The 25,695-nt window shown below is 39.2% G+C and overlaps 1 protein-coding gene across 1 annotated transcript; it reads right to left on the minus strand.

Moving 5' to 3' along the window:
- Positions 1-11,519: 11,519 nt before the first annotated feature.
- Positions 11,520-16,428, minus strand: LOC307124862 (FAST kinase domain-containing protein 5, mitochondrial-like). Its single transcript, XM_079814326.1, has 2 exons — positions 16,307-16,428; positions 11,520-14,045 (listed from the first exon to the last, which is right to left on the minus strand). The coding sequence occupies exon 2, from the start codon at positions 14,034-14,036 to the stop codon at positions 11,712-11,714; it is 2,325 nt and encodes a 774-aa protein (XP_079670452.1). The 5' UTR covers positions 14,037-14,045; positions 16,307-16,428; the 3' UTR covers positions 11,520-11,711.
- Between the last annotated feature and the right edge of the window lie 9,267 nt (positions 16,429-25,695).

Consider the following 25,695-nt stretch of genomic DNA (forward strand, 5'->3'; position numbering starts at 1 on the left):
TATTAAAGGTCCTGTTCTTCGTGATCCCATTGTTCAAACTTTAGTTAGTGTGTAATGTTGCTGTTAGAGCATAAATAATACCTGTAAAATTATAAAGCTCAAAGTCATGGGCGTCAGTTTGGTTTGAAATGTGCTGGGGACAGAGACGCATTCAGAAGTGCATTTTCAGAAGTGCTGGGTAGGCCTACATTTTTTTTTCTCTTTCGCGCAGGTCATGTTTTGAAAGACTATGTCCTGCAGCTTACTAATGTAAATAAATTAAAATGTCAGATGAGAGACATATTGCGGGTCGTATAGCCTATTTTACTCATGCCGACGAAAGCGCCCCGCGAATTCTTTAATATTTTTCATTTTTGCAATTTTTTTTACCACTTCATTATCAGAGTCCCACTGGAGCCCGTGTTTTTTTTTATCCTCCCCATTACACATTAGTTACAGCCATTAAAATAGTTCAGTTTTGTTTTTAATGTCAAAGTAGATATATTTCGTTTTGTTTCTTTATTAAGTTAATTTAGAAAAATGTTTAAAGCATTTAATGTTTGTTAAACTAAAGTTTTTGCTTTTTAAAGTGACGACCAAGTGACAGTGAGTTAACCCAACACTTTAGCCTCTGAAATCAACACTTGACTTGTCTTGCTTATTAAATCCATATAAAACACTTAAAGCATCGTTTAAACTTTTAGCCTATTATCACCACTATCACAGTAAAAAGGCATTTTTGACAAGATGAGGCAGGCAGATCGCAACGGCGCCCGCAAACAAAACGGGCTACACAATCTAAACAAAGAATTAAAAATAAAAAACATGCTGGTTGTCTTACCTTAGGCTACACCTCTCCGCGAAATGAATATATATCCGATCTTCAATTCCCGTGCTATATGCACATTTAACGGAGTTCATGTCAACGAAATCAACCGATATGAGTATTTTATTCATCAGCTCTTTTCAACATCAAAGACCGCATTATGAGAACGAGCGACCTAAACACTGGTAAGAGCATTTAGTCTCATTAATTTTAATGAAGATGATTGTGCTTTTGAGCATCTAAAACTTAGCTTATTTTCAGTTTCACTTGTGGCAGTGTTGGCTTGCTTTACTCATTTGCGGCGATGCGTGTTGCATAGCACCGTCCTATAGCCTAAAAAAGCCCGAAGCCCGGCCCGCGTCTGAGGTAGGCTATGACTGGAAAATTGGCCCGAAGCCCGGCCCTAGGGCGTAAAAAAGTCGGGGCCCGTCGGGCTCGGGCAGAAATGTAGGGCTCTACTTTGAGTAAGGCTGAAAGCGTCTTTCTTTTTAATACATTTCTTGAATGTCTCAATTACAGTAGGCCTAGCCTATAGATAATTATGATATTTGTGGCTGCACCGGGGTCCGTCATTACGCTAAATCATGAGCGGTCCATGGCACCTGCTACCCATGGCTGTTAACAACTGTATAGGCTACATCAATCCATTACAACAATTTCGTGTTATGGGCACTGCCACTGATACAGGCAGCGGAAGAGCCTATTTTACGGAGCTTGCTTCTGCTTTTCAAACGTTTTTTTTACAACAAAAGATGTCGTTAAAACGACATAAGATCTCGTTATTATGAGAAAAGATGTAGTTAAAACGACATAAGATATCGTTATTACGTCACAATTGAGTGGAAAAAATAATATGTGTGTGTCAGCAATGCTTCACCGCAAAATTTAACTCGAGGTTTAAAAAAAAAGAAAAAAAAGTGGTGGGTACAAAAGGACTCATGACGAAATCTGGTGGGTACGCGTCCCCCCCGTCCCCCCCGAAATCGACGCCTATGCTCAAAGTTCAATGCCAAGCCAGATATTTTATTTAACAGAAGTTCCCTTTCAAAGCCTACAGCGAACGGCCGGCTTGGACTACATTCCTCTACTTCCTGCTTTAATGACGTCAGTAGAACAGTTTGTTGACTAACCTCCGCCCACAAGAATACGCCAAAAAGGGGGCGTGGTCTTGTTGCTGTCCCACGTGGAGAAGAGGAAGTGTTGCGTTTGAGTGTGTTTGTCGCCATGTCATCGAGACGCTGTTATTTTCATCCCGGAGTCAAATCACCTTTGTTTGGCTTTCCCAGGGACGCTGTACTTAGAGATCATTGAGCGCATACATCTCCCGTTAAGAGGCGTGACCTTTCCGTGCAACGTGCACTAAGCTGCTGTCCAATCACAACACGGGAACCGGGCAACGTGCACTAAGCTGCTGTCCAATCACAACACGGGAACCGGGCAACGTGCGCTAAGCTGCTGTCCAATCACAACACGGGAACCGGGCAACGTGCGCTAAGCTGCTGTCCAATCACAACACGGGAACCGGGCAACGTGCGCTAAGCTGCTGTCCAATCACAACGCGGGAACCGGGCAACGTGCGCTAAGCTGCTGTCCAATCACAACACGGGAACCGGGCAACGTGCGCTAAGCTGCTGTCCAATCACAACACAGGAACCGGGCAACGTGCGCTAAGCTGCTGTCCAATCACAACACGGGAACCGGGCAACGTGCGCTAAGCTGCTGTCCAATCACAACACGGGAACCGGGCAACGTGCGCTAAGCTGCTGTCCAATCACAACGCGGGAACCGGGCAACGTGCGCTAAGCTGCTGTCCAATCACAACACAGGAACCGGGCAATGTGCGCTAAGCTGCTGTCCAATCACAACACGGGAACCGGGCAACGTGCGCTAAGCTGCTGTCCAATCACAACACGGGAACCGGGCAACGTGCGCTAAGCTGCTGTCCAATCACAACGCGGGAACCGGGCAACGTGCGCTAAGCTGCTGTCCAATCACAACACGGGAACCGGGCAACGTGCGCTAAGCTGCTGTCCAATCACAACACGGGAACCGGGCAATGTGCACTAAGCTGCTGTCCAATCACAACACGGGAACCGGGCAACGTGCGCTAAGCTGCGGTCCAATCACAACACAGGAACCGGGCAACGTGCGCTAAGCTGCTGTCCAATCACAACACAGGAACCGGGCAACGTGCGCTAAGCTGCTGTCCAATCACAACACAGGAACCGGGCAACGTGCGCTAAGCTGCTGTCCAATCACAACGCGGGAACCGGGCAACGTGCGCTAAGCTACTGTCCATCACAACACAGGAACCGGGCAACGTGCGCTAAGCTGCTGTCCAATCACAACACGGGAACCGGGCAACGTGCGCTAAGCTGCTGTCCAATCACAACACGGGAACCGGGCAACGTGCGCTAAGCTGCTGTCCAATCACAACACGGGAACCGGGCAACGTGCACTAAGCTGCTGTCCAATCACAACACGGGAACCGGGCAACGTGCGCTAAGCTGCTGTCCAATCACAACACAGGAACCGGGCAACGTGCGCTAAGCTGCTGTCCAATCACAACACAGGAACCGGGCAACGTGCGCTAAGCTGCTGTCCAATCACAACGCGGGAACCGGGCAACGTGCGCTAAGCTACTGTCCATCACAACACGGGAACCGGGCAACGTGCGCTAAGCTGCTGTCCAATCACAACACGGGAACCGGGCAACGTGCGCTAAGCTGCTGTCCAATCACAACGCGGGAACCGGGCAACGTGCGCTAAGCTGCTGTCCAATCACAACGCGGGAACCGGGCAACGTGCGCTAAGCTGCTGTCCAATCACAACACGGGAACCGGGCAACGTGCACTAAGCTGCTGTCCAATCACAACACGGGAACCAGGCAACGTCGCTAAGCTGCTGTCCAATCACAACACAGGAACCGGGCAACGTGCGCTAAGCTGCTGTCCAATCACAACACGGGAACCGGGCAACGTGCACTAAGCTGCTGTCCAATCACAACACGGGAACCGGGCAACGTCGCTAAGCTGCTGTCCAATCACAACACAGGAACCGGGCAACGTGCGCTAAGCTGCTGTCCAATCACAACACGGGAACCGGGCAACGTGCGCTAAGCTGCTGTCCAATCACAACACGGGAACCGGGCAACGTGCGCTAAGCTGCTGTCCAATCACAACACGGGAACCGGGCAACGTGCGCTAAGCTGCTGTCCAATCACAACACGGGAACCGGGCAACGTGCGCTAAGCTGCTGTCCAATCACAACACAGGAACCGGGCAACGTGCGCTAAGCTGCTGTCCAATCACAACGCGGGAACCGGGCAACGTGCGCTAAGCTGCTGTCCAATCACAACACGGGAACCGGGCAACGTGCGCTAAGCTGCTGTCCAATCACAACACGGGAACCGGGCAACGTGCACTAAGCTGCTGTCCAATCACAACACAGGAACCGGGCAACGTGCGCTAAGCTGCTGTCCAATCACAACACGGGAACCGGGCAACGTGCACTAAGCTGCTGTCCAATCACAACACGGGAACCGGGCAACGTGCGCTAAACTGCTGTCCAATCACAACACGGGAACCGGGCAACGTGCGCTAAGCTGCTGTCCAATCACAACACAGGAACCGGGCAACGTGCGCTAAGCTGCTGTCCAATCACAACACAGGAACCGGGCAACGTGCGCTAAGCTGCTGTCCAATCACAACACGGGAACCGGGCAACGTGCGCTAAGCTGCTGTCCAATCACAACACAGGAACCGGGCAACGTGCGCTAAGCTGCTGTCCAATCACAACACAGGAACCGGGCAACGTGCGCTAAGCTGCTGTCCAATCACAACGCGGGAACCGGGCAACGTGCGCTAAGCTGCTGTCCAATCACAACACGGGAACCGGGCAACGTGCGCTAAGCTGCTGTCCAATCACAACACGGGAACCGGGCAACGTGCACTAAGCTGCTGTCCAATCACAACACGGGAACCGGGCAACGTGCACTAAGCTGCTGTCCAATCACAACACAGGAACCGGGCAACGTGCGCTAAGCTGCTGTCCAATCACAACACGGGAACCGGGCAACGTGCACTAAGCTGCTGTCCAATCACAACACGGGAACCGGGCAACGTCGCTAAGCTGCTGTCCAATCACAACACAGGAACCGGGCAACGTGCGCTAAGCTGCTGTCCAATCACAACACGGGAACCGGGCAACGTGCGCTAAGCTGCGGTCCAATCACAACACGGGAACCGGGCAACGTGCGCTAAGCTGCTGTCCAATCACAACACGGGAACCGGGCAACGTGCGCTAAGCTGCTGTCCAATCACAACACGGGAACCGGGCAACGTGCGCTAAGCTGCTGTCCAATCACAACACAGGAACCGGGCAACGTACGCTAAGCTGCTGTCCAATCACAACACAGGAACCAGGCAACGTGCGCTAAGCTGCTGTCCAATCACAACACAGGAACCAGGCAACGTGCGCTAAGCTGCTGTCCAATCACAACACGGGAACCGGGGCTAAGCTGCTGTCCAATCACAACACGGGAACCGGGCAACGTGCGCTAAGCTGCTGTCCAATCACAACACGGGAACCGGGCAACGTGCGCTAAGCTGCTGTCCAATCACAACACGGGAACCGGGCAACGTGCACTAAGCTGCTGTCCAATCACAACACGGGAACCAGGCAACGTGCGCTAAGCTGCTGTCCAATCACAACACAGGAACCAGGCAACGTGCGCTAAGCTGCTGTCCAATCACAACACGGGAACCGGGCAACGTGCGCTAAGCTGCTGTCCAATCACAACACGGGAACCGGGCAACGTGCGCTAAGCTGCTGTCCAATCACAACACAGGAACCGGGCAACGTGCGCTAAGCTGCTGTCCAATCACAACACAGGAACCAGGCAACGTGCGCTAAGCTGCTGTCCAATCACAACACAGGAACCAGGCAACGTGCGCTAAGCTGCTGTCCAATCACAACACGGGAACCGGGGCTAAGCTGCTGTCCAATCACAACACGGGAACCGGGGCTAAGCTGCTGTCCAATCACAACACGGGAACCGGGCAACGTGCGCTAAGCTGCTGTCCAATCACAACACGGGAACCGGGCAACGTGCGCTAAGCTGCTGTCCAATCACAACACGGGAACCGGGCAACGTGCACTAAGCTGCTGTCCAATCACAACACGGGAACCAGGCAACGTGCGCTAAGCTGCTGTCCAATCACAACACAGGAACCAGGCAACGTGCGCTAAGCTGCTGTCCAATCACAACACGGGAACCGGGCAACGTGCGCTAAGCTGCTGTCCAATCACAACACGGGAACCGGGCAACGTGCGCTAAGCTGCTGTCCAATCACAACACGGGAACCGGGCAACGTGCGCTAAGCTGCTGTCCAATCACAACACGGGAACCGGGCAACGTGCACTAAGCTGCTGTCCAATCACAACACGGGAACCGGGCAACGTGCGCTAAGCTGCTGCCCAATCACAACACGGGAACCGGGCAACGTGCGCTAAGCTGCTGTCCAATCACAACACGGGAACCGGGCAACGTGCGCTAAGCTGCTGTCCAATCACAACACAGGAACCGGGCAACGTGCGCTAAGCTGCCGTCCAATCACAACACAGGAACCGGGCAACGTGCGCTAAGCTGCTGTCCAATCACAACACGGGAACCGGGCAACGTGCGCTAAGCTGCTGTCCAATCACAACACGGGAACCGGGCAACGTGCGCTAAGCTGCGGTCCAATCACAACACAGGAACCGGGCAACGTGCGCTAAGCTGCTGTCCAATCACAACACAGGAACCGGGCAACGTGCGCTAAGCTGCTGTCCAATCACAACACAGGAACCGGGCAACGTGCGCTAAGCTGCTGTCCAATCACAACACAGGAACCGGGCAACGTGCGCTAAGCTGCCGTCCAATCACAACACAGGAACCGCTGGCACAATCAGAACTCGTGACGTATTTCTGAAGGAGGGGCTTCATAGAACAGGAACTCATCAGCTGTTTTTAGGACAGTGAGAGCAGCGGCACACAGATCAGTCCATTGTGTGAAACATGAACACATGTTATATTGCACACTGTAAACACAATCAAAGCTTCAAAAAAACACGAAGAACGGGACCTTTAATAATAATGATGAGGTTGGAACAAAGTCTTAATAACGTAACATTTCTCAAGAATTTGATTACAAATTGAAGGAGTGGTAAAGTTATGCTGGTATCCTTGAGTTGAATATACAGAGGGTTCAGTCGATTCATTTTCAATTGAGGAAAATCGTGTCTGAATTGTGCCTTTAACCCCTTAACTGTCACAGACGGGACGCCTGGTGCTCTTTTTTTGATCGCCTTTTTTCGTATCATATATTTTAGTAATTATCATAAATTAGGGATCAATTGAAAGCTTACAAACTCAAAATTCATCCTCTGAAAACCGTTTTGAAATCGGACATTGTGTTACCATGGAAACGTTACTCTAAATTATTCTAGCGGGCTCCTCCCCCTAGTGGGCGGTGTCATGTTTCTTATTACAACATTTATTTTAACGACTTTATATTCAAAATCTTTTCCAAATCATGACAAAATATATATTGTCGGAAAGGTCTGAGTCTCAAGGGTCCATATGTGATATTGTGATGAAGTGATATTTGGACAGAAAATTACAGGAAAATTCATCAAAAAAACAATCAATGGAATGTGAATGACACCCGGTGGCTGTTTTTGGTACAGCGCCTAAACACAATCTCATGGGGACTTTAATTTTTGTGATATCAACTTCAAATTTGGAACACAAGTTGGTTAAACATATGGCTTTGATTTTATAGTAATTTTAGAGTAAATTCTTTTTTGTAAAATATATATTTTATATGAAATAAAAAATATTTAGTACAGTATTTTTCATTTACAGTAAATTTAAACTTCCATAACTCTTTCATACTTTCATATTTTGAATTGCTTTCACTTCAGCAATAATCTGTCGTCTTTAACACGAGACCAAACTTTGGTCCAAAGCATTCTTGAATTACAGCGCTTTAAGTTTGGATAGTGCATTATAATGTGTATTGTCAAAAAGGGGGGAACAGTTAAAGGGCTAATATCGTAAGTGTAATTTTGATTAAATCTAAGCATATTGCAGAACATTGCCAGGTTGTTCCTTATCATTGCATCAGTGACAGAAAATCATTTGTTGTGTGTGAGTCACCAAACCACAGAAATATAATTATGCATGTGCCACATATTTACACCTACATCCATCAGTGTTTATTCACACTTAATCTCTTAAACATCTTTTTGAGTAATTTCTGGAATACGTATTTGATTACACCTCTATAGATCATAACGTCGTTCCATTGGATGTTCCTCTGATTTTCAACCACTGGTAAAGTCTGGTAAAATATTCTTTCAATCTGAATATTTTTACTTTTAGTGTCTCATACATGGTCACAATAATGATGAAGTTGGAACAAAGTCTTAATATCGTAACATTTCTCAAGAATTTGATTACAAATTGAAGGAGTGGTAAAGTTATGCTGGTATCCTTGAGTTGAATATACAGAGGGTTCAGTCGATTCATTTTCAATTGAGGAAAATCGTGTGTGAATTGTGTCATTTAAAGGGCCAGTTCACACATTAAAACCTATAAGATTTTCGTTTATCTTTGGAACCCAAATGAAGATATTTTGGATGAAATCTGAGAGCTTTCTGTCCCTCCATTGACAGTCTACACCAGGGGTTTTCAAACTTTATGATGCCAAGGACTAGGGGTGGCACGGTTCACAAAACCCACGGTTCGGTTCGTATCACGGTTTTCGGTTCTGTGCGGTTCTTGTTGCTGTTTTTTTTAATCGTTAACACTCCAGAAATGTACTTCAGCATATGGTATATATGGCTTAATCATCCACAATTTAGGATACAGTATTAAAAATTATTATATCAAGTTATTTCCTAACTGGCCGTCTACTGAGTGCGACACATTGGCGGTACATTTTTCATGTTAATCATATCATATCATACCTGCCGGCGATTTGATTTCGGACTGGAAACCTGTACATTCATTTCTACCGCTTCTGTTACACTTTTGCAGGAACCAATCACAGACTAGCTTATCCACCTGGTGCGCTATTGGCGAGTTTGACACGATGACGGATAGAGAAGCGATGGGTCGTTGCCCGTTGATCACGCCTCTTGCGGTCTGATTGGTTGAAGGACTATCCAATTGCATACGGAGTCATTTGAATTATGCTCGTTGATCACGCCTCTTGTGCAGTAGAAAATACAGAGCGGACTCCCCAGACCAATGTTCAATCTTAAATTGAGCTTGCTCTGGTGATAGCCAGGCAACCAAGACCCCTAAATATGATGAACCTTTTATGAGGGACCCCCTTCCTAAAATCCATCTTTACAGGGAGTGCAGAATTATTAGGCAAATGAGTATTTTGACCACATCATCCTCGTTATGCATGTTGTCTTACTCCAAGCTGTATAGGCTGGAAAGCCTACTACCAATTAAGCATATTAGGTGATGTGCATCTCTGTAATGAGAAGGGGTGTGGTCTAATGACATCAACACCCTATATCAGGTGTGCATAATTATTAGGCAACTTCCTTTCCTTTGGCAAAATGGGTCAAAAGAAGGACTTGACAGGCTCAGAAAAGTCAAAAATAGTGAGATATATTGCAGAGGGATGCAGCAGTCTTAAAATAGCCAAGCTTCTGAAGCGTGATCATCGAACAATCAAGCGTTTCATTCAAAATAGTCAACAGGGTCGCAAGAAGCGTGTGGAAAAACCAAGGCGCAAATGTTGATGGTGAACAGATCAAAACACTGACAGAATCCATGGATGGCAGGCTTTTGAGTGTCCTTGCAAAGAAAGGTGGCTATATTGGTCACTGATTTGTTTTTGTTTGGTTTTTGAATGTCAGAAATGTATATTTGTGAATGTTGAGATGTTATATTGGTTTCACTGGTTAAAATAAATAATTGAAATGGGTATAAATTTGTTTTTTGTTAAGTTGTCTAATAATTATGCACAGTAATAGTCACCTGCACACACAGATATCCCCCTAAAATAGCTAAAACTAAAAACTACTTCCAAAAATATTCAGCTTTGATATTAATGAGTTTGTGTTCATTGACAACATGGTTGTTGTTTAATTATTAATGTTGTAAAATTAATCCTCAAAAATACAACTTGCCTAATAATTCTGCACTCCCTGTATATTAGACATATATAGATAAATAGTAAGTGTGACATTATGCAACATATTGTTTCCAAGCTTAAATTGGCTATACTTAATATTGGATGTATAAACCTGAAGAAGAACATTTTCAATTAAAAAATATAGCTGCAAGCAGCAATAGCGGGGCCAAGCGCAAATTAGAAGACATGCCAAAATGGCTGGGAGCGTCAGATAAATGGCAGCAATGAACAATTAAACACATTTTAAGATGATTTTAGGCAAAAAGGCTGACAAATGCATTGTAGTCTATGGGAATTTCATGTTTTGTTCTGTATGTGTCTTCGGAGTGAGCCCATACATGTGTGCGTCAATTTTGGTGAAAATATAGTTATAGACATTTATGTGAAAAACACATAAAAAATGACTGACCCGTGACTTTGATTGGATTTTACTGTCCCTTACTATCAATATTTTGATATTTGGGCATTAGCGTTTAGCTATCGACCTATGTTTTCGAACTTCTGACGCTGGTTTTGTCTCGATCAGACTAGCGGTTTCGAAGATATCAGCTAACGTTTTATAAACGCCTAAATTGATGAAAATAAGTCAACCACACCCAGAGTTATTAAAAAAATTATCCACTAGGTGGCGCTGTTTAGAAACTTCTCAGGCTCCTTCAGGGCATCGTGCTGATGACCCATACCGAGTTTCATAACGATCTGTTCATGTGTTCATAAAATACAAAATTTTAGCACATAATTCAAAATGGCCGATATGGTAAAATAGGATATCAGTTGACTCGGCATGACTTCCCAAATCTAAGGAGACCACTTTTATGACATTTAGAATTATCACTTTTGGACAAACGGTTCAGAAGTTATGAGGAAAAATAGCAATTTTTTGTATCTCCAGACCAGTAGGTGGCGCTGCGTCGAAACACTGCATGTTGCCTCAAGTCATGCTTTTGAGGACCTGTACCAAGTTTGGTTTGAATACGATAAAGCGTCGCAGAGATAAAGCATTAAGTGTAATTTCGCAACCGCTACGTAAAATGTGTTTGCGCGTTTATCAAAAACGATTTGACGAATCAGCTTCAGTTCCATAACTTTTGTCAGCATCGCCTGAAGATGATCTGGTTACATTTTTGTGAAAATTGGAGCAACGGCCTAGGAGGAGTTCGCAAAAGTAGGTTTAAATAAAATTACAAATGGCGGGAAAATGTTCATGATGGAAATCGAATGCTTTGTCTTTATATTCTCTGAAATTTCCTGGGGACTGATTAGAAAGTTCTGGAGGACCTCTGGGGGTCCCGGACCCCAGTTTGAAAACCCCTGGTCTACACAACATGAGAATGAACCTCATTGGTTCTTGAGGTTCATTCAACCAATGAGGTTTGAGCTTCCGCAAGAACCGTGCTGCTGACACGAGAATGAACCTCATTGGTTCTCGTGGAAGCTCAAACACATGGGAACGAACCTAATTAGGAGAAAGAAAGTCTTACGTGTTTGGAACAACATGAGGCTGAGTAATTAACGACAGAACCTTTAATCTAAGCAATGTCAAAAACAAAGAATGAAGCAGAACAAAGCGATCATACACAGAGCAGAAACTGATAAAAACTGCAGAGCACAACTTCTAATTTATTGGCAGATGTGCAACAATACAGTTATTTACACACGACTTAAGTGCAGAAACATCAGGCATAGGTGGAGTAAGACCTGGTTGTCTATTTTCTGGAGTCCGTACAGCTGAATATCTTGCAGTGAAGATAGGCAAGTTTCTCGGCATGGGAGCGTCGCAGCAAGGGAAACCATTCCCAGTGAGGCAACTCTACGACTCTGTATCCGGCCAGCGCGAGTTGCCTCCGCTTCAGGGCATGGAGTCCAAGCAGCTGCTCGGTTCTGTAGCAATACTGATTTCTATTGGTCACTTGAACGGCAAGTCTCTGAATAGATGGTTTCGAATCATCCGGGCGAGATGAGCGCTTCCCGGATTTGGTCAACGTCATTAGAAGATTGTCCGTCAAGTCGACACCAACACTGAAAATACTTTCTCTCACATGAACCGGTTCGATTATGAGAGCCGCTGGCTTTTGGAGGAACTTGTTGGACGGCCGCACTGGAATCTTCTGGGCATTAGTTAGTTGAGCTAGTAGGTCATCAGTTATAGCTACTCCAGAGAGTGTTTGTTCACAGTTTTGAGAGGCGAGATTTTGCCGACAAGGTCCGGAGGACACAGGAACAGGTTTGTCGTTTTGGTCCAAGTGCACTTCTAGGTCAACAGAGCGCAAATGCGGGAGTATCATGTGTTTGCGTACAAACATCTCTCCACCTAGAAGTTTCTGCAACACAGCTTCAGCCTCGAGCACCTCAGGCTTCTTGCAGATGTCCGATTGAGCAAAATCCCAGAGTTGTTTGGTCACTTCTTCCCTCATCGCGTGACTAAGTCTTGGGACCGTCGACTCGGGTAACTCCAGGCCAACAGTTCCATCTAAGGTGAATAAGTCTTTCTTCAACTCGAGCTCCTTGGAATTGCTAGCCTTGTTGACGAACTCTGCGCTTAAAGCCAGACTGAGCAAGTCTTGGGGGAACAGACCAGCAAAAGCCAGACCGAGCAAACCTGTCAGAAGATGTTCAGGGAATCGCTGAAACTCAAGTTGACGTTCTCGTAAGATCGCGGTGAGACAGGGATAAAGTTTGGGACACTGGTTGGGAAGAACTCCCAATGTTCCAAAGGCCCAAAGCATCTTCGCAGCATCTTTACTCCTGCATTGGCTGACCACGTTGGGTAGTTGTTCGGCCACAGCCAGGAGAATGCGATCATCCCGGTAGTGCAAAGCGGAGCAAGACAAGACGACGTGCATGAGGCCTTGAACCTCCATCCGAGGGGCCCGTCGAGGCACCTCCGACCCCATGGCCTCCAACCACGGAAGATGGTCTAGATAGCTAAATCGCAGAAGCTTCATCACATTAGCAATCCCGAAATCACTCATATCATTGACCACCGCAAGCGCCCTGTCCACAAGCCGGCGTGTCGCTCTCTCGGACAGGGCGATCTGCGATTTGAAGAGGCCTAGGCAAACAGCACCCAGTTCTTCAGGCTTCAACTGGTTCAAATGACGCATGAGTAACGACTCAACAGGTTGAACGAGGGTATTCGGACATCTCCTTCCTTCTCCAATAATGTACAAGAGTTGAACCAGCTCTGGAAGACCCAGCTGGTTGAAGTTTCGACTCACGTTTTCAAAGAGTCTCTCAAGGTACCGAGGAACAATTCGACCGAGGCATCGCCACAAGTCGGCGGCGAGCAGCACTTGGTGAAGCTCCATTTCACTTGCTCGCCGACAGAGCTCCATTTCATACAATCCTAGAATGCTATGGGATTGAGGCAAGCCCAAGTTCACAAATGACCTCAGCGCATCTAATAACTGCGCCAGCGTGAAGTCTTGCAGGATTTCCGCGCTGTACCGTAGGAGCGCGTTGAACCGGGTGTCTCTCCTCACAACCGCAATCTGTTCGTGGGGAATCTGGCTGAGTTTGCTCAAGAAACTAGTTGCGTCTGAAGGTCCCATGTTGCCTTCTAGGGCCGTGACTTTTTCAAGGACTAAGGCGGCTTCGTTGACGTCTAAAGTAGACGAGCGTTCAGAAACGTAATGGGCCATGTTGCGGTATTCAGGCCGACATCTCTGAAAGGCTCGTGGGTCACCGTTGACACGTCTTTTTCGGCTTGATTCAGCTTTACTGTAGTCCATGTTTAACATCGTATTCTGGGTGCTGGAGAGCCGTCGTGAGGAGCTAGTACGCTGTTGGTGGAAACTTGTGTTTATGGGCAATTCTTCGGTTTCTAAGCAGCCAGCGGGAGAAGAACGTGCCCTCGGTGTCTGGTAATAAGCCGAGGGCTTGTACACCAGTGTGCTTTCCGTTTCTTCTTCTCTCTTTTGCTCTCCATTTTCCACATTTGATGACAAACGTTGGGCTCTAAAGATGGAGGCGCGCTGTACGTGGGCATAAAGACAGCGCTTTGCCAAACGATGAAACACCGTTGCAGACATCGACAGACACTGGAAAACATCACACAAGAGATTTATGTTTTCAAGTTGAAGATCAACAGTGTTTGAAATTTGTACTACTTGAAAAGAATATGTCAGTTATACATGTTTGAAATTCAAAGAAAGAATGATAGTTCGCCCTTTTTTGCCAAATAATTTGGTCAGATACCTAGCTAAACATTTTGTGTTCCTGTTTGGGTTTTTTTTTGTTTTGAGAATGAACGTTCTATTTAGTTTTTTGTAGGGCTGTCAAAAGATTAATCACGATTAATCGCATCCAAAATAAAAGTTTGTGTTTACATAATATATGTGTGTGTACTCTGTTAATTATTATTTATATATAAATACACACACATTCATGTATATATTTAAGAAATATTTGCATGTATATACTGTATATACATTTATATAATATATATAAATAGAAATGTTTTATATATAAAAAATAATATTTTTTTCTTAAATATATACATGCTTATGTGTGTATTTATATATAAATAATAATTAACAGAGTACACACACATATATTATGTAAACACAAACTTTTATTTTGGATGCGATTAATCTTTTGACAGCCCTAGTTTTTTGTAACCATAAAATATTTAACATTACCAGAATGTTGCAGGGAGGTTATTTTTAAATAACCTAAAAATAACTTAAACATGATGGTTATTTTTAGGTTATTATTTAATAAACATGTAAAATAACCTTCCAGTTATAACAATGCAGATGTTTTTGTGCAATGACCTATACAGAGTTCTGAAATTAATACAGCATTTATGTTTAAATTATATTAATTAAAACGCGTTTTAATTATCAGATAAATCCAAATTAAGCCAGGGTTCAGCAGCATATAGTGTGAAAAGCACAGAAATCATAAATTCGTGGGTTTGTTTCTATCTTTATTTACTGCACACCTCTAATCTTCACGCACGTGTTCTCCTGTCTTCATCTATATTAATTATAAGTAATTATTCAATAAAGAGATGGATAAACGGATGTTAGTAGTTCGTCAGTCAGTCAGCCGGTTAAACGAAATGACCGTTAAGTTTTGAATTACGCGAGTTGTGTCACAGAAAACCGCGCGCACTCGCGTAATTCAAAAATTAACGGTCATTTCGTTTTACCGGCTGACTGACTAACTACTAACATTCGTTTATCGATCTCTTTATTGAATGATTACTTATAATTAATATAAATGTGCGAGTGAATATGATTTGGGATAGATTTGACAGACCGTGTTGAAGAGAACACGATGTTAATCGAGAATGTTTTGATTACGGAGCAAATAAAGAAGTACGTCCAGCTAAACTGTACAATTCAGGGGTAAGAAATAAATGATCGTATATCCTATTAAGTCAACTAATTGTTTATTAAAAAAAAATTTGAATGTGAGATTTCATATTTTAAAAACCATAGATAGCGTTGAAGCCATTGCTATTTGGTGCTGAAGAAATGTAAAATCTGGGTTCTCCAGTAAAACTTACATATTAATGGATACATTTAATCTTCCATATGATGGTTGATGTGCTCGGGTTATTTAAAATAACGTTAGGGGATAGTTAAAGTAATGTTAGAACAACGTTCAAAAAATTTATGTTTTGTTTTGTTCTGGACTAATTATTATTATTTTTTTAAATATATAAAATATTTCCCTTATATTTTGAATAAATCGAAATTGTAGGGTCATTAAAAACAAATATCCATCACTTTTGGAGTAAAGATTAGGCGCATTAATAATAATAATAAAAAATAGTAATGTGCACTGATAAATCATTTATAATAAACACTGCAATATTCCATGAAAAATAAGAGTTTTGTTTAACATATATTGACATTTTAAGTCTTAAAACATAAGAAAAATACTATTTTTGTCACTTTTGAGTTTGATAGCATTTATCAATGATATAGCCTATCTATAATTATCATTTATTAATTTTATCTTTACAGATTTTTAATTTAGGAACAAACTCCTCTAATATTAGTTATGTAATGTACTGTAAACTGAATGACAACATAAACCGACCATGAAAAAACAATAATTGATCCCAGCTGTTACAATTTCAAGAAAATAAAAGATTTTATGATCCGCATTTTTTTTAAAAGAAAATCAAAAGGGATATAACTAAAACATAGAACTAAAACTTTATTTCCGTGTGGCGAAACGTCTTTAGTCAATCCTAAATTACTGCGCGTCCTTGACAGCAGCGGAACTCATTCCGTCCCATAACATTCATCTGTTAATAACAATAACACACTGAACAAAGACGTACCTTCAGCGCGTGTGGTCTTCAGATCGAGGATTTATCCCATAAACACACACACACACACACTCGCTGAATCACATTGACAGCATGTGTAGTGTAGTGGGAAAGGCAGATGTCATGCGCGCTACGGAGGCTCACAGGAGACAAAAATGAAACACATAGGCTGCTTCCGAGAATCGCATACTTCCCTAATATTGTAGTAGGCAAAAAAACAACCCATTTTATATAGGCACATTTGAACTTTTATTAATATAATAATTAATTTATTAATTTAAGACAAGTTTACAGTATTAACAATAATTGTTCAACCATTACATATATATTTTTAATTCACATATAAAAATTAATTTATGAATTTAAGACAATTTTACAGTATTATCAATGATTGTACAACCCATTTTATATTAATATATTAAATAATTTATGAATTTAAGACAATTTTACAGTATTTTATATATTTTTATTTTATTTTATTTATATTAATATATTGAATAATTTATTAATTTAAGACAATTTTACAGTATTTTATATATTTTTATTTTATTTTATTTATATTAATATATTGAATTATTTATTAATTTAAGACAATTTACAGTATTTTATATATTTTTATTTTATTTATATTAATATATTGAATAATTTATTAATTTAACACAATTTTACAGTATTTTATTTATATCAATATATTAAATAATTTATGAATTTGAGACACTTTTACAGTATTTTATATATATTTATTTTATTTATATTAATATATTATATAATTTATGAATTCAACACAATTTTGCAGTTTATATATATTAATTTATTTATATTAATATATTAAATAATTTATGAATTTAAGACAATTTTACAGTATTTTATATATTTATTTTATTTTATTTATATTAATATATTAAATAATTTATGAATTTAAGATAATTTTAAAATATTTTTATTTTATTTTATTTATATTAATATATTAAATAATTTATGAATTTAAGACAATTTTACAGTATTTTTATTTATTTTTTATTTATATTAATATATTAAATAATTTATGAATTTAAGACAATTTTACAGTTTATATATAATATTTTATTTATATTAATATATTAAATAATTTATGAATTTAAGACAATTTTACAGTATTTTATATATTTGTTTTATTTTATTTATATTAATATATTAAATAATTTATGAATTTAAGACACTTTTACAGTATTTTATATATATATATTATTTTATTTATATTAATATATTAAATAATTTATGAATTTAAGACAATTTTACAGTATTTTATATATATTATTTTATTTATATTAATATATTAAATAATTTATGAATTTAAGACAATTTTACAGTATTTTATATATTTGTTTTATTTTATTTATATTAATATATTAAATAATTTATGAATTTAAGACATTTTTACAGTATTTTATATATATATATATATTATTTTATTTATATTAATATATTAAATAATTTATGAGTTTGAGACAATTTTACAGTATTTCATATATATATTTTTTATTTTATTTATATTAATATATTAAATAATTTATGAATTTAAGACAATTTTACAGTATTTTATATATATATTTATTTATTTTATTTATATTAATATATTAAATAATTAATGAATTTAAGACAATTTTACAGTATTTTATATTTATTTTATTTTATTTATATTAATATATTAAATAATTTATGAATTTAAGACAATTTTACAGTATTTTATATATTTCTTTTATTTTATTTATATTAATATATAAAATAATTTATTAATTTAAGACAATTTTACAGTATTTTATATATTTTTATTTTATTTCTATTAATATATTGAATAATTTATTAATTTAAGACAATTTTACAGTATTTTATTTATATCAATATATTAAATAATTTATGAATTTGAGACACTTTTACAGTATTTTATATATATTTATTTATTTAATTTATATTAATATATTAAATAATTTATGAATTTAAGACAATTTTACAGTTTATATATATTATTTTATTTATATTAATATATTAAATAATTTATGAATTTAAGACAATTTTACAGTATTTTATATATATTTTTTATTTTATTTATTTTAATAAATAAAATAATGTATTAATTTAAGACAATTTTACAGTATTTTATATATTTTTTATTTTATTTATATTAATATATTGAACAATTTATTAATTTAAGACAATTTTATAGTATTTTATTTATATCAATATATTAAATAATTTATGAATTTGAGACACTTTTACAGTATTTTATATATTTTTATTTATTTTATTTATATTAATATATTAAATAATTTATGAATTTGAGACAATTGTACATTATCAACAATAATTGTGCAACCACCCAATGTTGCAGAAACTTCCCCTGGTAAATATTTGTAATGAACAGACACAATTTCGCTGAACATGATCATTAGTAATATAGTATTTTTACATGTGCTTTCTAAAAGAAGTCATGAAGAGACACATCTTCTTATTCACATCTTTATTATTTAAATTAATATTTGCTAAGATATGCTTTTCCGAGCAAATTCTGGATAGAGAGAGAAAAAAAAAAGAAAGAAATGAAATGTTTACAAAAAACCTTGCACTCATACATCTCAAGAACTGAGAGAGAAAGGGAAAAGACATCGGACTCTTGAACGTGTGACTTTACTGTAATATAGTCAAAGTTTTTAAGATTCATATATGTATATTATATTCCTATATTAATAGTTTTGAAAAATAAAAGCTGACATGTCAGTCTCATTACTTCACAAAAGTATTCACACGCATTAGCTCGGTATATTTGGATAGAATAGTTCTGTACACATGAGGAACAGTGATATGTACATGCAGTCGACTGTCTCTGTCTCTACCAAGAACACAACAGAAGCACATAGCAGCAAATGTGGCCGAAAGCGGAGGATGAGAGAGGAGAGAGAGAGAGAGAGAGAGAGAGAGAGAGAGAGAGAGAGAGAGGCACGAGCTTCGGGGAAACACTGGGAGAGACGCGCTCCGTTTTCCTCTTTCTATTGCATTTCTACAGCCGGAAATATATTCGATTGTGCTTGTTTCTGCTCTGATTCGCTTTACTCCAGCACACACACACACCAGACACGCGTTCATATGCAGATCCGGTGTGTTACTGCTGCGATGTGATGGCAGAAATGTGGCTATATTTCATAAATATCTGGGGCATCGATTTGGTTCAATGGAATCATTTCTATCGCTTTCACAGTTTTTTTCTACAATCGCTAGGACATATTTCTCAATACCGTGGTCACTTTAAGTCAGACATAAGTCAGAATTAAGGGATAAAGTCAGAGTTACGGGATTAAGTCAGAATTACGGGATAAAGTCAGAGTTACGAGATAAATCAGAATTACGGGATAAAGTCAGAGTTACAGGATAAAGTCAGAGTTATAAGATAAGTCAGAATTACGGGATAAAGTCAGAATTAAGGGATAAAGTCAGAGTTACGGGATTAAGTCAGAATTATGGGATAAAGTCAGAGTTACGGGATAAAGTCAGAGTTACAGGATAAAGTCAGAGTTATGAGAAGTCAGAATTACGGGATAAAGTCAGAGTTACAGGATAAAGTCAGAGTTATGAGATAAATCAGAATTACGGGATAAATTCAGAATTAAGGGATAAAGTCAGAGTTACGGGATAAAGTCAGAGTTATGAGATAAATCAGAATTACGGGATAAAGTCAGAATTAAGGGATAAAGTCAGAATTACGGGATAAAGTCAGAGTTATGAGATAAATCAGAATTACGGGATAAAGTCAGAATTGAGAAATAAAAAGTCAGAATTGAGATATAAAGTCAGAATTGACATATAAAGTCAGAATTAAGAGAAAGTCAGAATTAAGAGATAAAGTCAGAATTGAGAGAAGTCAGAATTAAGAGATAAAGTCAGAATTGAGAGAAGTCAGAATTGAGAGATAAGTCAGAATTGAGACATAAGTCAGAATTGAGAAATAAAGTCAGAATTACGGGATAAAGTCAGAATTAAGAGATAAAGTCAGAATTGAGATATAAAGTCAGAATTGAGAGATAAGTCAGAATTGAGACATAAGTCAGAATTGAGAGATAAAGTCAGAATTGAGACATAAGTCAGAATTGAGAGATAAAGTCAGAATTGAGATATAAAGTCAGAATTAAGACAAAGTCAAAATTGAGATATAAAGTCAGAATTAAGAGAAAGTCAGAATTAAGAGATAAAGTCAGAATTGAGAGAAGTCAGGATTGAGAGATAAGTCAGAATTGAGAGATAAGTCAGAATTGAGACATATGTCAGAATTGAGAGATAAAGTCAGAATTGAGAAATAAAGTCAGAATTACGGGATAAAGTCAGAATTAAGAGAAAGTCAGAATTAAGAGATAAAGTCAGAATTGAGAGAAGTCAGAATTAAGACAAAGTCAAAATTGAGATATAAAGTCAGAATTAAGAGATAAAGTCAGAATTGAGACATAAGTCAGAATTGAGAGATAAAGTCAGAATTGAGACATAAGTCAGAATTGAGAGATAAAGTCAGAATTGAGATATAAAGTCAGAATTAAGACAAAGTCAAAATTGAGATATAAAGTCAGAATTAAGAGAAAGTCAGAATTAAGAGATAAAGTCAGAATTGAGAGAAGTCAGAATTGAGAGATAAGTCAGAATTGAGACATAAGTCAGAATTGAGAAATAAAGTCAGAATTACGGGATAAAGTCAGAATTAAGAGATAAAGTCAGAATTGAGATATAAAGTCAGAATTGAGAGATAAAGTCAGAATTGAGATATAAAGTCAGAATTAAGACAAAGTCAAAATTGAGATATAAAGTCAGAATTAAGAGAAAGTCAGAATTAAGAGATAAAGTCAGAATTGAGAGAAGTCAGGATTGAGAGATAAGTCAGAATTGAGAGATAAGTCAGAATTGAGACATAAGTCAGAATTGAGACATATGTCAGAATTGAGAGATAAAGTCAGAATTGAGAAATAAAGTCAGAATTACGGGATAAAGTCAGAATTAAGAGATAAAGTCAGAATTGCGAGATAAAGGGAGGGAAATGTATGTCTGTACCGAGCTGAAAGTTGGTTAGGAGAACTGAAAGAGTGAATTGAGATATAAAGTCAGAATTAAGAGAAAGTCAGAATTAAGAGATAAAGTCAGAATTGAGAGAAGTCAGGATTGAGAGATAAGTCAGAATTGAGAGATAAGTCAGAATTGAGACATAAGTCAGAATTGAGACATATGTCAGAATTGAGAGATAAAGTCAGAATTGAGAGATAAAGTCAGAATTGAGAGATAGGTCAGAATTGAGAGATAATTCAGAATTGAGACATAAGTCAGAATTGAGAGATAAAGTCAGAATTACGGGATAAAGTCAGAATTACGGGATGAAGTCAGAATTTAGTGAGATAAAGTCAGAATTACGGGATCAAGTCAGAATTGAGATATAAAGTCAGAATTACGAGATAAATCAGAATTACGGGATAAAGTCAGAATTGAGATATAAAGTCAGAATTACGAGATAAATCAGAATTACGGGATAAAGTCAGAATTGAGATATAAAGTCAGAATTGAGATATAAAGTCAGAATTGAGAGATAAAGTCAGAATTGCGATATAAAGTCAGAATTGAGTGAGATGAAGTCAAAATTGAGAGATAAAGTCAGAATTGAGAGATAAAGTCAGAATTGAGATATAAAGTCAGAATTGAGATATAAAGTCAGAATTGCGATATAAAGTCAGAATTGAGTGAGATGAAGTCAAAATTGAGAGATAAAGTCAGAATTGAGAGATAAAGTCAGAATTACGAGATAAAGTCAGAATTAAGAGATAAAGTCAGAATTGAGATATAAAGTCAGAATTACGGGATAAAGTCAGAATTGAGATATAAAGTCAGAATTACGAATAAAGTCAGAATTGATATATAAAGTCAGAATTACAGGATAAAGTCAGAATTGAGATATAAAGTCAGAATTAAGAGATAAAGTCAGAATTCAGAGATAAAGTCAGAATTCAGAGATAAGTCAGAATTGAGAGATAAAGTCAGAATTGAGATATAAAGTCAGAATTACGGGATAAAGTCAGAATTGAGATATAAAGTCAGAATTGAGATATGAAGTCAAAGTTGAGATATAAAGTCAGAATTGAGAGATATAAAGTCAGATTTGAGACAAAGTCAGATTTGAGATATAAAGTCAGATTTGCGATATAAAGTCAGAATTGAGAGATATAAAGTCAGAATTGAGAGATATAAAGTCAGAATTGAGATATAAAGTCAGAATTGAGTGATAAAGTCAGAATTGAGATATAAAGTCAGAATTGAGAGATATAAAGTCAGAATTGCAATATAAAGTCAGAATTGAGAGATATAAAGTCAGAATTGAGAGATATAAAGTCAGAATTGAGATATAAAGTCAGAATTGAGTGATAAAGTCAGAATTGAGAGATATAAAGTCAGAATTGAGAGATATAAAGTCAGAATTGAGATATAAAGTCAGAATTGAGTGAAAAAGTCAGAATTGAGATATAAAGTCAGAATTGAGTGAAAAAGTCAGAATTACGAGATAAAGTCAGAATTGAGTGATAAAGTCAGAATTGCGAGATAAAGTCAGAATTACGGGATAAAGTCAGAATTGCGATATAAAGTCAGAATTGCGATATAAAGTCAGAATTGAGTGAGATGAAGTCAAAATTGAGAGATAAAGTCAGAATTGAGATATAAAGTCAGAATTGAGTGATACAGTCAGAATTACGAGATAAAGTCAGAATTGAGATATAAAGTCAGAATTACAAGATAAAGTCAGAATTAAGAGATAAAGTCAGAATTGAGATATAAAGTCAGAATTACGGGATAAAGTCAGAATTACGAATAAAGTCAGAATTACGAATAAAGTCAGAATTATAAGATGAAGTCAGAATTGAGATATAAAGTCAGAATTATGGATTAAGTCAGAATTGAGATATAAAGTCAGAATTAAGAGATAAAGTCAGAATTCAGAGATAAAGTCAGAATTCAGAGATAAAGTCAGAATTGAGATATAAAGTCAGAATTACGAGATAAAGTCAGAATTGAGATATAAAGTCAGAATTGAGATATAAAGTCAAAGTTGAGATATAAAGTCAGAATTGAGATATAAAGTCAGAATTGAGATATGAAGTCAAAGTTGAGATATAAAGTCAGAATTGAGATATAAAGTCAAAGTTGAGATATAAAGTCAGAATTGAGAGATAAAGTCAGAATTGAGATATAAAGTCAGAATTGAGAGATATAAAGTCAGAATTGAGATATAAAGTCAGAATTTAGTGAGATAAAGTCAGAATTGAGATATAAAGTCAGAATTGAGTGATAAAGTCAGAATTGCGAGATAAAGTCAGAAATACGAGATAAAGTCAGAATTGCGAGATAAAGGGAGGGAAATGTATGTCTGTACCGAGCTGAAAGTTGGTTAGGAGAACTGAAAGAGTGACCAAACTAAGTCTTGATGAATGTGTCGTAGTGACTGTAGAAAACTGTAAAGACTTTGTGATGAAAGGTGTTCTGTAAAATGCTAATGCAACACTAGCAAAGCAGTTTCCCGCCGTCAGAGCCTGTAGTCCGTCAATGATCCGGCCAAGAGCACTCGACCACAAGACTCTTTCCAGTGTGATGAACTCTTGCCATTTTTGAACAAAACTTACATAGTGTACCTTTAACTGTGACACATGTATTGCTCATTAGTGTGTTAACTGAAGCGTCCTAATTACACGTCCTCTTCATTCATCACACTGGAAATGCAAAGTCAAGCGCTTTGCATCATGGGAAACGATACTGTGTAGTGTGCATTACTCTATCCAACGCTACACTCCTCAAGCACCACACGAGCGACATTTCAGTCCCGCCGACCCATTCAAAACATTTAAATCATCACTTCATCTACTGCATATTACATGTTTAAAGTCTAAATGATACTTTCATCATTGACACGTATTATATATGCTCTTTTTGGAAGAATGTAAAGTCAAATATACTCTATATCGGGGCCGATTGACCCGCAGTTTTGGCTCAGCCGCTGTCCGTCTGTCCAGCAGCTTCATAAACCAAACCTCCTTCCGTTCACAGCAGGAGTCAAGCGCACGAACACATCCGATCTCTCGCTCTATTTTACTCTACATTGCTGGAAACATAGATAAGGGCAGAAACAACATTCAGGTGATACAGTACGTTCTGAGTTGAAATGAATACGCGTCCTCCGCCGCTGCTTTGGGCAATAGAGCAGGAGGGTTGAGCTGTCCTCTGTCCCACACTTCATGTGCCAAAACACAACGCTCAGTGCATGCTAGTCTGCTAGTTAGTTATATCTAGCTACTCTCGCATTCAAAAGTTTGGGGTCAGAACCATTTTTGTTAAAGACATTAACACATTAAAGGCACAATATGTAATTTTTTGTCACGTATTCAAAACAAAGGCGTGTCTTGACTCCTAATTGGGCGGGGTTTTAATTCTGTCAGACCAGCGCTTCCGCTTCTTCCGCTCGTGTGTGTGTGTGTGTGTATCATATCACAGACATTTGAGTGTGTTAAGGTGCGTTCACACCAGACGCAAAAGAAGCGTTAAGCGCGAGTGACTTACATGTTAAGTCAATGCAAAGACGCGAATAGACATTCTGTGGCGCGATTCACACGAATGAGGCGCCGCGAATGACGCGATTTGCACGAATGATACGATTCCGTTCGCGCAAGTTGAGAAATCGGAACTTTGGCGTTTATTCGCACCCGTGTTAACTGACGTTAAACGCGAATGACGTGATGCCTTCCGTGCGCCAATGACGCAATTCCGTCCGTGCGCGAATGACGCGATTACGTCCGTGCGCGAATGACGAGATTACGTCCGTGCGCGAATGACGCGATTACGTCCGTGCGCGAATGACGCGATTACATCCGTGTGAGAATTACGCGATTACGTCCGTGTGAGAATGACGCGATTACGTCCGTGTGAGAATGACGCGATTACGTCCGTGTGAGAATGACGCGATTACGTCCGTGCGAGAATGACGCGATTACGTCCGTGTGAGAATGACGCGATTACGTCCGTGTGAGAATGACGCGATTACGTACGCGCGAGAATGACGCGATTACGTACGCGCGAGAATGACGCGATTACGTCCGTGCGCGAATGACGCGATTACGTCCGTGCGCGAATGACGCGATTACGTCCGTGCGCGAATGACGCGATTACGTCCGTGTGAGAATGACACGATTCGTTCACAGAAAATGTGCGTTTTGGGTGTTTGTGTGACGCGTGTGTAACACATGATGAAAAATCTGAACGTTGGCGGATATTCACACCGCGTTAACTGACGTTTACACACGGGCCGTGTCCTGGGTAAAATCACTGATTTCTCTGGATTTAAACATTCTTGGAAACATTTG

This window comes from Gobio gobio (genome assembly GCF_949357685.1).
Source record: "Gobio gobio genome assembly, chromosome: 4".
In the NCBI taxonomy this organism is placed as follows: domain Eukaryota; kingdom Metazoa; phylum Chordata; class Actinopteri; order Cypriniformes; family Gobionidae; genus Gobio; species Gobio gobio.